The 14223-nt window shown below is 39.3% G+C and overlaps 1 protein-coding gene across 1 annotated transcript in view; it reads left to right on the top strand.

Annotated features, from left to right (window-relative positions):
• LOC134472255 (zinc finger protein OZF-like) overlaps nucleotides 1–11894 on the top strand; it is a gene marked incomplete at its 3' end in the record, with an annotated part of 114106 nt that extends 102212 nt beyond the window's left edge. Inside the window, exons 2-3 of the mRNA XM_063233528.1 lie at nucleotides 10547–11519; nucleotides 11770–11894. Of these exons, the coding sequence (XP_063089598.1) occupies nucleotides 10547–11519; nucleotides 11770–11894 (1098 nt within the window). The remainder of the gene's footprint in view (nucleotides 1–10546; nucleotides 11520–11769) is intronic.
• Between the last annotated feature and the right edge of the window lie 2329 nt (nucleotides 11895–14223).

Here is a 14223-nt window from a genome sequence, read left to right on the forward strand (position 1 = left end):
GCAACTGGTACCAGCCCCCTGGGGTGGGGGACTTCACTCCAAGTTGAGATGCTAACTGGATGTCCTTCTTTATGTAGACTGGGTCTGATAAAATGGGAGGAACCAACATCAGAGCAGTTACCTCCTCGGTTGGCCCCTCTGATGTAGTGGCTATTTTTCTAGCAGCCTGATCTGCCAAATTGTTTTCTAGGGTGAATAACAGCAACACTCTGAGGCAGCCAGACTGCTGCCATCAAGTCTAGGATCTGTGGAGCATTTTTTTTTTAATCTTAGTCCTGGCCGAGTTTAAGAGACCTCATTGCTGGTAGATGGCTCCATGTACATGTACAGTAACAAAAATATATCTACTGTCAGTATAGATGTTTACCCTCTTTCCTGTGGCTAGTTTTAGTGTCTCAGTCAAAGCAATGAGCTCTGCCTTTTGGGCAGAACGGCCAGGCTCTAACCGCTTAACCCAAAGTACCTCCTTTTCGGTGGTCACTGCTGCCCCAACCACTCATTTGCCATCCTGGATGAAGCCGCTTCCATCAGTGAAATAGTTGTTGGCATTTCCCAAAGGCTGGTCAGTAAGATCAGCCCATAGGTTCTGCCGCAGTTCGAGGATATCAGCACACTCATGGAGAGGTGTCCTCCGAGTTGTCATCAGGCATAAAGGTGGCTAGGTTTAAAGCTGAAGAAGTCTTGAAAACTACCAACTCTGTGTCTAGGAGCAGGGCCTGACAGTGTAAAATTCTAGCATTTGAGAGCCATTTTTCAGGATGGATTTTGATAAGAGTCTCCAAACTGTGGGAGATCACCACAGAAATGTTCTGTCCATAAGTAAGTTTTTTTTAGCCTCTTTAAGTAACCTTGCCACAGCAGCCAGCATTCTCAGGCAGGGGGGGCATCCTCCTGTCACTGGATCAATTCTTTTGGAGAGGTAGGCTATAGGCCTCTTCCAAGGGCCAATGTCCTGGGTTAGGACTCATTTGGCAATGCCCCTGAGTTTATTTATGAACAAGGTGAACAGCTTGGTAACTTCATGGAGTCCCAGGACTGAGGCCTCTGTCAAGGCCCACTTGTGCTGCTGGAAGGCCCATTCACATTTATCAGTCCAGTTCAGTGAATTTTGATTTTCTCCCATAAGGGAGTCATATAGGGGGCGAGATTTTCAGTAAAATTTAGAATCCATAGCCTACAGTATCCAACTGCCCCCAGAAACTCTTGTACTTTTTTTTTTTTAATTCTCTCTCATAGAGCAATTCTAACACCCTGGTTATCTTCTTGTTGGTAGCTTCTTGTAAACTCCCTCAGTTCTCAAAGACCTTTTGTGCTATCTCTATTAACTGGCTGAGGGGCATTTTATCAAATCTCTCAAACCTTTGCAATTTTTGTCTAACATGTGGGGCGAACTGAGTTGCAAAGAGAACAACTGGTGATACTCCAGAAACCTCCTTAACTCTGGTTGTCCAATTGGGGTGGGATAAAGGAAAACATGGTTTTGGCATTCCAGATCAGACAGCAGGCTTCATCTGGATGGCACACCGCTTTTTGTACCAGGGGCTGTGTGGCAGGCCATCGTTTTACTGAAATTATGTACTTAACAAAAAGGGCTTTTTCATGGGTAACAAAATTAATTGTGCCACATAATCTCTTAAATGTCTACAGCACATGCAAGAATTTGTATTTTATTTCTATAATCACCAGTCACATTAGCACAATAGTTGTTTCTTTTAAATTTAGATCGGCCCTTTTTTTCAGTACAAGACGAATTGTTTTTTGCAATCAAAATCTCAACTCCGTTTTTACAATCTATAACATTTCTGGAAATTCCCCTGCCCCAAACTCACAGTATTGTAAATTATCCTGTTGGGCTCTTTGCTCTTGATTTGCAACACAAAGCTGCTTAAGCACCCCCCAACAATAGCCATGCCACAGAAAGCATTTTCTCTTTTACATTTTTACTTTAAGACAAAACTACCCTTTTTTTACTTATCATTAGTCAATTACCTTTTTCTCTTGCTTTTTAGACAACATTAAAACCTTTAACAAGATCCTTAAAGTGACCCTTTAGTACTCTAAAACATATTTAACCATTTTATGTCTTTTTACCACATTAAAATGCTGTATTTTAAAAAGCTGTAACCTTTTAACTGGCTCAATTACAGACCTGGTTTTTACTTGGTAAAGTTGAAATGATTCTTAAAAACCATAAATATACATATATATGGACATATGCTTACATTTTAACCAGAAAGAAAAGTACTCTTTTTTAAAAGGCATGCCAAGGTTGCAAGTAATCAATTAAGGACTAAAACATTAAACAAGTTGCCACAACATAAAAGACACAAACAAAGGTTGTTTCATGCATAGTTTGATGAGGTAAAGGAAATAATTTTTATTATGATCCTTGAGTTTAATAAGCCATATGGATCCTGCAACAGACATGGGCAGTGAGCCGCTAAGTTAGTAATGAATTCAAACAGGCAGTTAATTCTATAGTACAAAAACTCTGAACATAACTATCTAAATCCTTTTTGGGCTTGCTGAAGGGTTTCCTAGAAGATAATGTTTTGTTAGATTTGGGGTAACCAAAAGGAGAACAATTAAGAATAAATGGACACAGACAGACATACAAGACAAGATAAGCTGCAGCAAAAATGGCCTCTGCTCAAAAATTGGCCAAATTTTGGAATTGGTCAAATTTTTGGATCTGGAGGAATTAACAAATTAACCAATGGAGCAGATCCCCTCCCAGGGCAGAGTCACAAATGGACGAGATTCATCCCAAAAAACTCTTCTGACTCTGTCCTCAGGAGGTCCTCACTCCCCAGATTGAGGGCATCCCCTCCCAATGGAGTGGTTTCCCACTCCCCAAATTGAGGGCATTCCCTCCCAATGGAGTGATTCCTCACCCAGGACAGAGTCACAACGGGACAAAATCTGACCAAAAAAACCCAATTGACTCTGTCCTTGGGAGGTTCCCACTCCCCAAATTGAGGGCATCCCCTCCCAAAGTGCAAACTGACCATTTTCTAATTAATCCCTCCAGAGTACTTACTTTTAGGTGTTCAGAATTGAATTGGGGGTCTTTCTTCCATCCCAGATGAGCCTGCAAATGTGATAGTTTGAACCCCGGAATAAAATCCACAGAAGCAAGAAATTAAAATTTAGGGAGCAAGTGCTTTATTTTAGTCGAGGCCTGGGGAAGAAGCCTGTGGGAGCCAATATGGAGACCGCACACCTTACAGCTAAAAGGGTTGGGTTTTAAAGCCAAAAAACCACAGGAATGTTGCAAACTTTGACCCAGTTTGATAGCATCTGGGCTTCTTGATATCTCCTGTAATTTCCTTGTAGTTAAACCTTTCTTAAGGACAGCACATTTTATTACATATAGGCTGAAGGGGGTGGGAGGATTACAAGAAACTGAAACTTAAATCTTTTATGGGAAATGCAGACTTAACCTAAAAAGAATGGGGAGGGGAGGGAGATTTACAAGGAGCTGAAACTTAAGTCTTTACTGGAGATGGAATTTTAATCTCTATTGAAACGGCGAATACAGAACAGAAAGGAGGTACATTGGTTAGAACTAGTTTACAAAAGTCTACTATGTCTGATATGAATTTGTGTTCTCTAAAGTCAAAGAATGAATTTTAGGAACAACAGACATTAAGATAAGAATATACTTACTGAGAAAAAGAAAGCTCCCTGAGATAGACAAGGGGTCCTGAGCAGGTTGCTAAACATTGTCCTTTCTAGGGACCTTTATAGAGTAAAATCATTTGGTGAGATGAGTTTAAGGTGGGGAAAACTAGGAACTCACAATGTAGATCGGCATAAGATGGGACAGAGCTATGGTAGCCAATAAAATTATAAGTTCAGGTAAAGTTGATTAAATTGGGAACAAACTGGGAAGGGAGTCACACAAAAAGCAGGCATTATTAGGCAGCTGTAAATCTTTCCTTATGTGTTTGGGAGGGTGACTCTTAAGTTCATCAGGATGGTAGGAACTATTTAGAATGTCAGTCTTTAGGATAAGGATACATTTCTTTCAATGGTGACTCCTGACTTCCTCAGAGTGCTATGGAACTATTTAGAATATCAGTCCTTAGGACATGGATGAATTTGCTTATCATTTGTCTTGAGCCTTGGCCCATAGCATGAGGTATGTGTCTTCCTCTTAGTTGCAAGTTATCTGGGCTCCTGCATGGGCTCCTTGGAGGACCTAGCCCTGTCTCATTGCCAATGGTATTTAAATAACTCAGCTGCCTGTAACAGTATTGTTTGGAAAATTTATTAAAGATGTCTTATGCTCTGGTTGGATGATCTGGGGATGACAATGTGCAATGTATATACCAGTGTTGCCCCCTGAATGACATGTTTTGAAATTTAATTTTAGTTGATTTGTTGTTTTTTCCTTGAAATAAAATGGATTTGAAAATTAAAAGCTTAAGGTAAAGCTCTTCAGTACAAACACTCCTCTGTCGAGCTGAGTTCACTACTGTAGAAGAATGGCAGCTCCCGAAGTCTCTGCACTGCAGTTTATCATTTAGAATCATATTTTGCAGGGTGGGGTTCCATTTCCTGTTTATTCTTGACTTTTAAGGAGGGCAGTGGAGCAAGAGTCAGTCCGAAATGTGGAGGCGGGCTATATGCACTGTCCAATCAGGCGGCCATTGCTGGCTGTGACTTCTGTCTCTTCTGGTGTCCCAGCATGATTTACCTGTTCTGAGCACAATACTGGTAGCAAAACACTTGCTGGATCTCTTTTAGTACTTTCAATGTCATGTGGCCTGATTAGAAAAGAACCTGAGAGACCCTGGAGCCATGGAATGGTGAGGTTGTGAATGGGAGCCCAGAATTAGGGTGCATAGGGGAAAAACAATTAACAGTGTTTAGGAGTAGTTCTGGTGTCTGGAGCCTCAGCTTCAGCTTCAGCTACTGAGTTCCTCCAGCATTGGCCGTGGGTCATTCACTGTCCCTTTTGCCTCTTCCTGTTGGCAAGGGTGATTTGGGGTCCCTAGAGCCCTGCCTTCACTATGACAGGAGCAGACTTGAGTATCATCTTTGAAATTCCCTGCTGGCCTGGTAACTTTACCATCTTAGGAATTGGAAGGAGCTTGGGAAGACCCTGACTCTGATGCATTTTGTAGCTTGTAGAGCAGTAATAAGTTAGATCTCTGCTCTTTTTCCTCTGAGTAGCAGATCTGGAATGTCCGAAGTTTATGAATGTCTGTAATGCAGGGCCTCATAGTCACAATGGCTCAACTTAAACGGGATTTTTTGTACTTATAGTGATCGCCTAAATGTAGAGTAAGTTCTCATATTTCCATCCTCATGACAGGTAGTGGCTAAGTTCCTGAGAATTCAGAGATATGTAGTGATGTGCCTCAGTGGAGAAAAGCTTCCCAAACACCTGGTGAACTCCTGTGTATTATACAGAACAGTGCAAAATAATTTCTGAACATACTTAATTATTTAGGTGGCAACCCTACTCACAGACTAGGTTTGTGAGAAGCATCATAGAGTTTTGAAGTCTGAGAAAAATGAAGCAAATATAAAAGTGTTATCAAAGACAGTGTAAAAATTTGCAAAGGACAAATTCCAGAAAGGGCTATCTGTTAAATTCTCATTGAAAAATGCCTAAATTCAGGCATTTTCATGGACATATACATGTGATATCCTTCTGAATGGAAAGAAATAGGGGTGTCATCTCTGAATTAAGAGCTAATTTAGTAGCTTGGTTGATCATAGACAGTTTGATCACACACATTGTTTAAATATGGAAATGCTCTTCAATGGACTTTACTAAATTCCGTAAAGGAGAGGCCCTCAATAGAAACTTTGCAGGGATATCAATAGTTAGGCATGAAGGGTTTTCTGTTTGGAATGGATCAGAGGAGTGTCAAAAGCATGTGGATGTGATTGGTATAATACAGGGTGCCAATAGCAGGGCATACAACAGAGGGGGTCTTCACTGAAAGTCAGGTAGTTCTTAGAGCAGGTATGAAGTTAAAGCTGGGTTCTGAATCCTTCTCTGAGGTGAATAACACCAGCTCTGGCAACAGTCAGTATTCCACCTCCCTGTCAACCCATGAATTTTGTGTTCCATACTTGAGATCTAGTTTTGATTATCTCTAATAATGCCTCATTGTTATGAAGTTGAAATTTGAATTTTTTTAAAACATGGATTGAACTCATGACTTATGCTTTCCAGGGAGGCATTCATGCCACTTAGCTAAATACTCAGCTATGAAAGTGTTTACTGTATAGTATGGAAGATATCCACATTGTTCCTCAGAAAGTGTTGAATATTGTTAGAATTTTTCTCTATTGTATGGCTATAATTTTTAAAAACCAACCAAAGGGGTCTTATGCAGTCTCTTTTCAAGTTTCACTTTGTCTGTGGGGTGTCTCAGTCAGAGTTTCTCTATTTTAGACATCTCTATAACTCAGGATAGCCCCAAATTCAAGGAAGAACTCTTTCACCAGCCTCCCAAGATATATTTCTTATACCTGAATGGAAATTGGTTGCTTGGTGACAGTGAGGTATAATTTATAGCTTGGGCCTGGTTTCATTTTATAAACTTTTTTTTTAAATACAGCTGTTTTCCACTAACATTTGAGTTATTATGTACCACATTTGATGCTATTTATGTTTTGTTCTATGAAACCAAATTCATATTTCAAAATACTACTTAAGTATGTTAAGAACAAAGTACTCAGTGGCTTAAATGAGATTTGAAGAGACATCATCTGTAGTCTATCAAAGTGATTGAAGAAATTTCTTTTAATTGTGAAAGTGGTAAAATACAACAGAATAAGACAGAATAAGGCCAATGAAGATTGTACAGTGAAATTGGTACAGAACTTCACAGCATGTTACTGGGATAACAGTAATAGGTATCAGTATATTTTGTTATCTTTGTCATAGTTGTTCTTTCAATCACATATATCAAAATGAGATGAAATATAGAACATTATGGAACTCATCAAAAGACAATATTGAATAGATCAGTGACATTAATCAGAATGAAGCAAAACAGTTATAACAATATTTGCTACAGTAATAACAATATCAAAGAGATAGTAGAAGAAAGTCCCTCTTATTTGATATGGTCAACTTCCCAGGAGACACTCAGATTTCTGGTTCCTATTTGTTAACAGGGGGGGGTGGTTAGGAGAAGAGGGGTAGGGGAAGTGGAATGGTTGATTCTGGGCTGTGCATCAGTAGGTTCACTATTGCTTAGCAGTGAGGCAGGCTGATTGGTTTCACAGCATTCTAAGTTCCATCATGGTGCAGATCTCAGGAGCTACTGTTGGTTCTTCTCTGGAAGGCCCATAGTCTGTCACACTGCCATTGCATACCAGAGAGGGGTAGTGCTTGCTTGGCTTCCCAGCATCCTAAGTTCCAACATGGCGTGGATCTCAGGAGTGCTGCTGGTTCTCCCCCTGGAAGGACCACAGTTTGGTAGACTGCCACTGCTTACCAGGGAGGAGAGGTGCTTCCTTGGCTTCCCAGTGTCCCAAGTAGCAACATGGCATGGATCTCAGGAGGCTGCAGTCTGCCAGACTGCCACCACTTACCAGGGAGGGGATGTGCTTGCTTGGCTTCCCAGTTGATTGATGAGATATTTATCTGTCTCTGTGCTTTGGAGATGCTGGTCCTACAGGCTTCTCACTGTGAGCTCTGCTTTAGAGACAGTACACAAGGAATCTTGCAGACACAGCACAAGAATCAGTGCTCCTATTTGGCTGTTACATTAGCAATGAGTTGCAATATAGCATCAAATTTGCTGTCTCCAAAAATGTGTATATATACAAAATTAATGACCACGACATGGATTTAAGATATGAAGAAATCAGTCTCAATTCAGCTTTTTGGTTTGGTCTTATTTGTTTAGTTTAGTTTTGGTTTTTGAGACAAGCTTTCTGTATATATATATCAGCTGAATTTTAACACCCAATGGAGCCTATAATTGCCCTGACCTCACCAAAGATGTCCTCTTAGCCTTTTGAGTGCTGGGATTATAGATATATACCACCACACTTTGCTTTTGATTCAGATTTGTAGGAGACAACTTAAGATATCCCAGACCTGGGGTCTCAACCATCCTTTGATAAATATATGTATGATCCTTTAGGAGGTGGTGACCTTTGAAGATGTGGCTGTGAACTTCAGCAGTGAGGAGTGGGCTTTGCTGAGTCCATCTCAAAAGAACCTCTACAGAGATGTGATGGAGGAAACCTGTAGGAATATGACTGTGATAGGTAAAGATGTCATTTTTTTTGTCACTCATGCTATCAGAATATTTTTGCTGCTCATCAGTGCTGTTTCATTAAAAAGAATGTGAAAATATTTTGAAAAATAGTTCAGACCTGGTCACATTATATCATAAATCTAATCAAAATCTATTAATTTGTATGTATTACTCTAATGAGTCCTGGTATTTTTATGTCCACAATTCAGGAGGACTTGGGGATATCCAGGAAGCTGAAAAAGGATGCAAAATTTACTGGAGATACTTAAGGTAATTTGCACTCACAAGGAGAAGGGATGTTCCTGAGTAATTAGTGAGTGAGCAGAAAAATGACAGATAAAGAAATGAGGCACCATTCAATTCAATGTCAGTAATATTCTTCGAAGATGTATAAGCTGGGGCATGTATAATGAGGGAATTAAATATGAAAATGCATGACATTGCATATAGATGTGTATGAGTGGCATACACTTTGAGTTATGACATTCTGCCTTCACTTTTTCTACCCATATATACATGTGATTACAACATATTCATTATCTAAAAACTGCTAAGATTGCAATACAATTTGAAATAAAACTGAGTGCTCATGTTTCCAAGCCATGCTCTAGAGAATAAGCCCTTCTGATTCAAATTTTTAGTGGGCTGGTGGAATGTTAAGTGCACTCATTCTGAATATCAGTATGCAGTTGTCTTTAGAAGTTGATCCCCTCATACTTTTCCTGGGTATATTTTTAAAATCTCAAAATCCACATAAAATACAGATACATGCTTACTCATATGCAAAGCAGATCAAGTTATAAGAGATCAGGCCTTACATCAGCTTAGCTATCTATCACTGGATTTGTGGAGAAGTAAAATGTTAATAGACTATGTGATTGTGCATTCTTGTAACCCCAGCACACTAGGAATCAGATTTTGCGGAATGCCAAATTTAAGTTCAAACTTCACAGCTTAATGATCATTGAAAATCTCTTAAAATAAATCAAAAAGCTAGAGATTTTATGCTAATATTTGTTGTTTTTTCCCAGCATGGTAAAGAAAAAATGTGTTACATAATGTCAAAAAATAAATAATATAATACCCTTTGCCAAAAGACATAGGTGTGTTTTTCTCCCATCAATTCAATGAAATAGCTCAGCTATGAAACCTAAAAGGTCACAGGGTGTCTCTTAGATGAGAACCCAAAATATAAATTGTGGAATGAAATGAAAGTTGATAGAGAAAGGTAAGACTGACCATTTGGAAAAGGGAATTACAGGTTAAGGACAGAAGGGAGATTGTGATGGGGAAACATATCTGAATGATCTGCATGTCATACACATATGTACCCATGCCCAAAGTGAAGCTAAACATTCTGCATTTCAAAAGGTACCAACATTTTTTTTTGTCTTTGTCCTTTTTATCGGTACCAGAGATCGAACTTACAACTGCCTGCTTGCAAGGCAGGCGCTTATGCCGCTAAGCTAAATACCCAGCCCCAAAGTTACCAACTTTTAAGATTCCCAAATGTGTATGAGACTTTTGGGAATGGTTGTTTTCAACAGGCATTCTGCTACTTCATTGTCAGAATTTCTTTGCAGGCATTAAAAACAGAACTTGACATTAATGCAGTCATTAACACAGAGACCCATTTCACTGTGATTATTTCCCTTTTTTTAAAATTTTATGTAAGGAAAGACTAACCAAAACAAAATAAGTAGAAATAATACTACTTTCAAAGTGAAAATAAACAGTAAGAAATCACAAGTTGAGGATTATACATGGTGCTCATAGAAAGAGATAATCAAGATACAAAAGTGAATCACATGAAGTGAGGATTCAAACAGTGAGATTGCAAACAGTTTTGTTCAGCTCTCCAAAAAAATCTTAGTAATATGGTTGTCAATACTATATGTGATTTATCTCTTTACAGAAATAACACGTTAGGGAAATCCTATGGACATACATCTTGGAATCAGTGTAAAGGATTCCTTTGTACTGCAGAAGGTAATGTGGATGTGAAAGAAACAGACCACAGTGTTCAGATCCCTAAAAAATATTGCAGTGGAGGGAAACGCTATGTATGTAAGCAATGCAAGAAAGGTTTTACCACACATAGAATTTGTAAGAAACATGAAAGAATTCACAGAGAAGAGAGACCCTACATATGTAAGCAATGTGGTAAAGCTTTTACAACAAGTACATATTGTCAAGTACATGAAAGGCTTCACTCTGGAGAAAAACGTTATAAATGTAAGCACTGTGAGAAAGCTTTCAGCACACGTACTTATTGTGTAATCCATGAAAAACTTCACAATGGGCAGACATTGTATATATGTAAGCAACTTGGGAAAGCTTTTAACACATGTGAATATTTTAAAAATCATGAAAGAATTCACATTGGAGAGAAACCCTACATATGTAAGCAATGTGGGAAAGCTTTTACCACACAGGCATATTGTAAGGATCATGAAAGAATTCACACTGGAGAGAAACCCTATGTATGTAAGCAATGTGGGAAAGCTTTTACCCATCGTGGAAATTGTAAGAAACATGAAAGAATTCACACAGGAGAGAAACCCTATGTATGTAAACAATGTGGGAAAGGTTTCAGCCAATCTGGAAGTTGTAAGGAACATGAAAGAATTCACACTGGAGAGAAACCCTATGTATGTAAGCAATGTGGGAAAACATTTACCAAACATAGACATTGTAAAAAGCATGAAAGAATTCACACCGGAGAGAAACCCTACGTATGTAAGCAATGTGGGAAAGCTTTTACCACACGTGCATATTGTAAGATACATGAAAGAATTCACACTGGAGAGAAACCCTATGTATGTAGACAATGTGGGAAAGCTTTTAATACGCATGCATATTGTAAATATCATGAAAGAGTTCACACTGGAGAGAAACCCTATGTATGTAAGCAATGTGGGAAAGCTTTTAATACGCATGCATATTGTAAATATCATGAAAGAGTTCACACTGGAGAGAAACCCTATGTATGTAAGCAATGTGGGAAAGCTTTTACCCATCGTGGAAATTGTAAGATACATGAAAGAATTCACACAGGAGAGAAACCCTATGTATGTGAGCAATGTGGAAAAGGTTTCAGCCAACCTGGAAGTTGTAAGGAACATGAAAGAATTCACACTGGAGAGAAACCCTATGTATGTAAGCAATGTGGGAAAGCATTTACCAAACATGGACATTGTAAGGAACATGAAAGAATTCACATTGGAGAGAAACCCTATACATGTAAGCAATGTGGGAAAGCTTTTACCACACGTGTATATTGTAAGAAACATGAAGGAATTCACACGAGAGAAACCTTATGTATGTAAGCAATGTGGAAAAGCTTTTAACTCACATGGAGTTTGTAAGCAACATGAAAAATTTCACACAGAAGAAAAACTCTATGTATGTAAGCAATGTGGAAAAGTTTTTAAACCACATGGAGTTTGTAAGCAACACAAAAAAATTCACACTGGAGAGAAACCCTATGAATGTAAGCAATGTGAGAAAGCATTTACCACACATGGACATTGTAAGGAACATGAAAGTATTCATACTGGAGAGAAATGCTATGTATGTAAGCAATGTGGAAAAGCTTTTACCACACACAGAGTTTGTAAACAGCATGAAAAAATTCACACTGGAGAGAAACCCTATGTAAGTAATGTGGGAAAGTTTTTACCCAGCATGGACATTGTAAGCATCATGAAAGTTCACACTCAAGATAAACCCAGTGTATATAAGCATCGTGAGAATGGTTTGAGCACACGTACATATGTGCATAATGCATGGAAATCTTCACACTGGGCAGAAAACTTATATTATGTAAGGAATGTGGGAAAAGTTTCAGCAGAAATGCTCATTGTCCAATACATGAAAGAATTGACACTTTTGAGAAACCGTATGTATGTAAAGAATGTGGGAAAGCTTTCACCACATATGGATATTCTAAAATACGTCAAAGACTTCACACTGGGGAGAAATCCTATGTATATAACAATGTGGCAAAGCTTTTACCACATACAGTCATTGCAAAACACATAAAAGAATTTGCACTGGGAAGAACTACTGGCTATGTAAGCAAGTGGAGACTCATTCAGCAGCCATAGTGTAAGTGAAATACACGAAGAAACTCACACTAGAGATAAATCCTATGTGTTATGGGAATCCTCTCAACACCCATCATAATTGTTACATATCTGAAAGAGCTCACTGGCCTGAGATCCTCTTTGGATTTGCAATGTGAGAAATACAGCAATCCATATTTGTTGTTAAATACATAGAAAAAGTGTCCCTGGTCCAACAGTTTAGATCTAAGTTTACTTAAATATCCCCAGGAGACATGAAGAAATAATACAGAAGTTTGATGTCAACATTTCTTCACAAATTTTTCATAAATGACAAATCTGAGGTGGGGCTCTCCTCTAGTGCACATGTTGTATGGTTTTCTGTTAATCACTTGTACCTCTCTAGATATTTTAAAGTGTCCTTGTGCTTCAACATGGCATCTTGTAATTAAACATGGTAAACTGAAATGTGCTTTTCACTTTCAAGTATGGAAAGTGACTGTTATAGTCAGGGATTGTGCACAGAGAACAATTGGATTGACAGGAGTTTATAATATTATTTTTGTAATACTCACCAGGAGTTAACACAGGAAATTGCAGGAAGTGTATCTGCAACACCAAAGACATGGATTATTTATTCAAGAGACTAACTCCCACAGCAGCATCCCACAGGATTCCAGATAAAAATCCAGAGCTCAGGACAATGCCTCTTATGAGTCCTACCGGAGGTCCAGAGCCCACAAGAAGGACTCATGGATTCTCTTTTATGGATCCATTCTAGGAGGACCCAAGGGTCAGTGGTGGAAGCTAGAAAGTCTATGCCAGACTTCCAGGAGAATGTGGCAGATAAATAACAGCAGTTACGAAGGTTCTCTGATATAACCAGCTTAGAATCTAGGAATGGTGCATTGTGAGGACTCCTAAGCAAGGGGAGATATACCCTGCCAACACAGGAAAAAAACTACGCTGAGAGAAACCAACTGGAAATGCAATCCTGGTGCTATAACCGGAACAGATAAAATCACAGCAGGGAAGCTTGAACCCACACCTCTGGAAATCACAATTTGAATTTCCTGCCTCCACTGCTGCTGCATCCCACAGCAGGCAGAGAGATGCACGAAAGCTCTGATAGTGGGAATCAGTGAATGGAGTTGAGAGCAGGACTAGTGGGAGCCCTGCATTGACCTGTGGTGAGTGAAAGGAGTGGGGACCCTTCCATAGACTAGGAGGCTTCAAAAGAGTACATTCCAGGACTTGGCAGGCTAGCCAGAACTGGACATTGCAGTGACTTTAGTCACATATTCCCCTCTCAAGCGGGGTTGGTGCAGAGTGTTTGGCCTAGATGACGCCACTGATTAAGACCCTGTAGGCTAACTCAAACCAGGTACCAGTGCCTGGCGGTGCACCCTATCAGTCAAGCCTTCACTAGGTTGTCCTGGAGGGGCAGGCCCAGAGAAGTTTGCCCAGGTCTGTGTTTCCCTAGTACACTGCAGTGGGTGGGAACACCTAGCCAGCAGATTCAAACTGTAATCCACAAAGAAAAAAATTGGGCCTCCTATATATACACTTGTATGGAAGGAACAAAAAGTATGGGAAGAGGGAGCAAGAAGAAAGGGGTTTCAGTCCCCAATCCTGAGAACACTGATCCAAGAAAGGTAAATGCAAAGGAGAATGAGGAGAAAAAACATGCAATATTAGACATGGCACCAATAGACATTAAGTGATATCTCTGGAGCCTCATAGATGAGTTCAAAAGTGAAATATTTAATGAAATAAAGCAACACATAAGTAGAATACTTAAGGGAAATGCTAAGCACCACCCAAGAAAAAACAGATAGTAGAATGGAAAAACAGAAAAAAGGGGAGAATTGCTTGATGGAGAAAGTAGAGAAAACATGGAATACATGAACAAAATT

Source organism: Cavia porcellus, unplaced genomic scaffold, assembly GCF_034190915.1.
Source record: "Cavia porcellus strain 051 isolate PalLab524CR breed Dunkin Hartley unplaced genomic scaffold, mCavPor4.1 scaffold_23, whole genome shotgun sequence".
In the NCBI taxonomy this organism is placed as follows: Eukaryota; Metazoa; Chordata; class Mammalia; order Rodentia; family Caviidae; genus Cavia; species Cavia porcellus.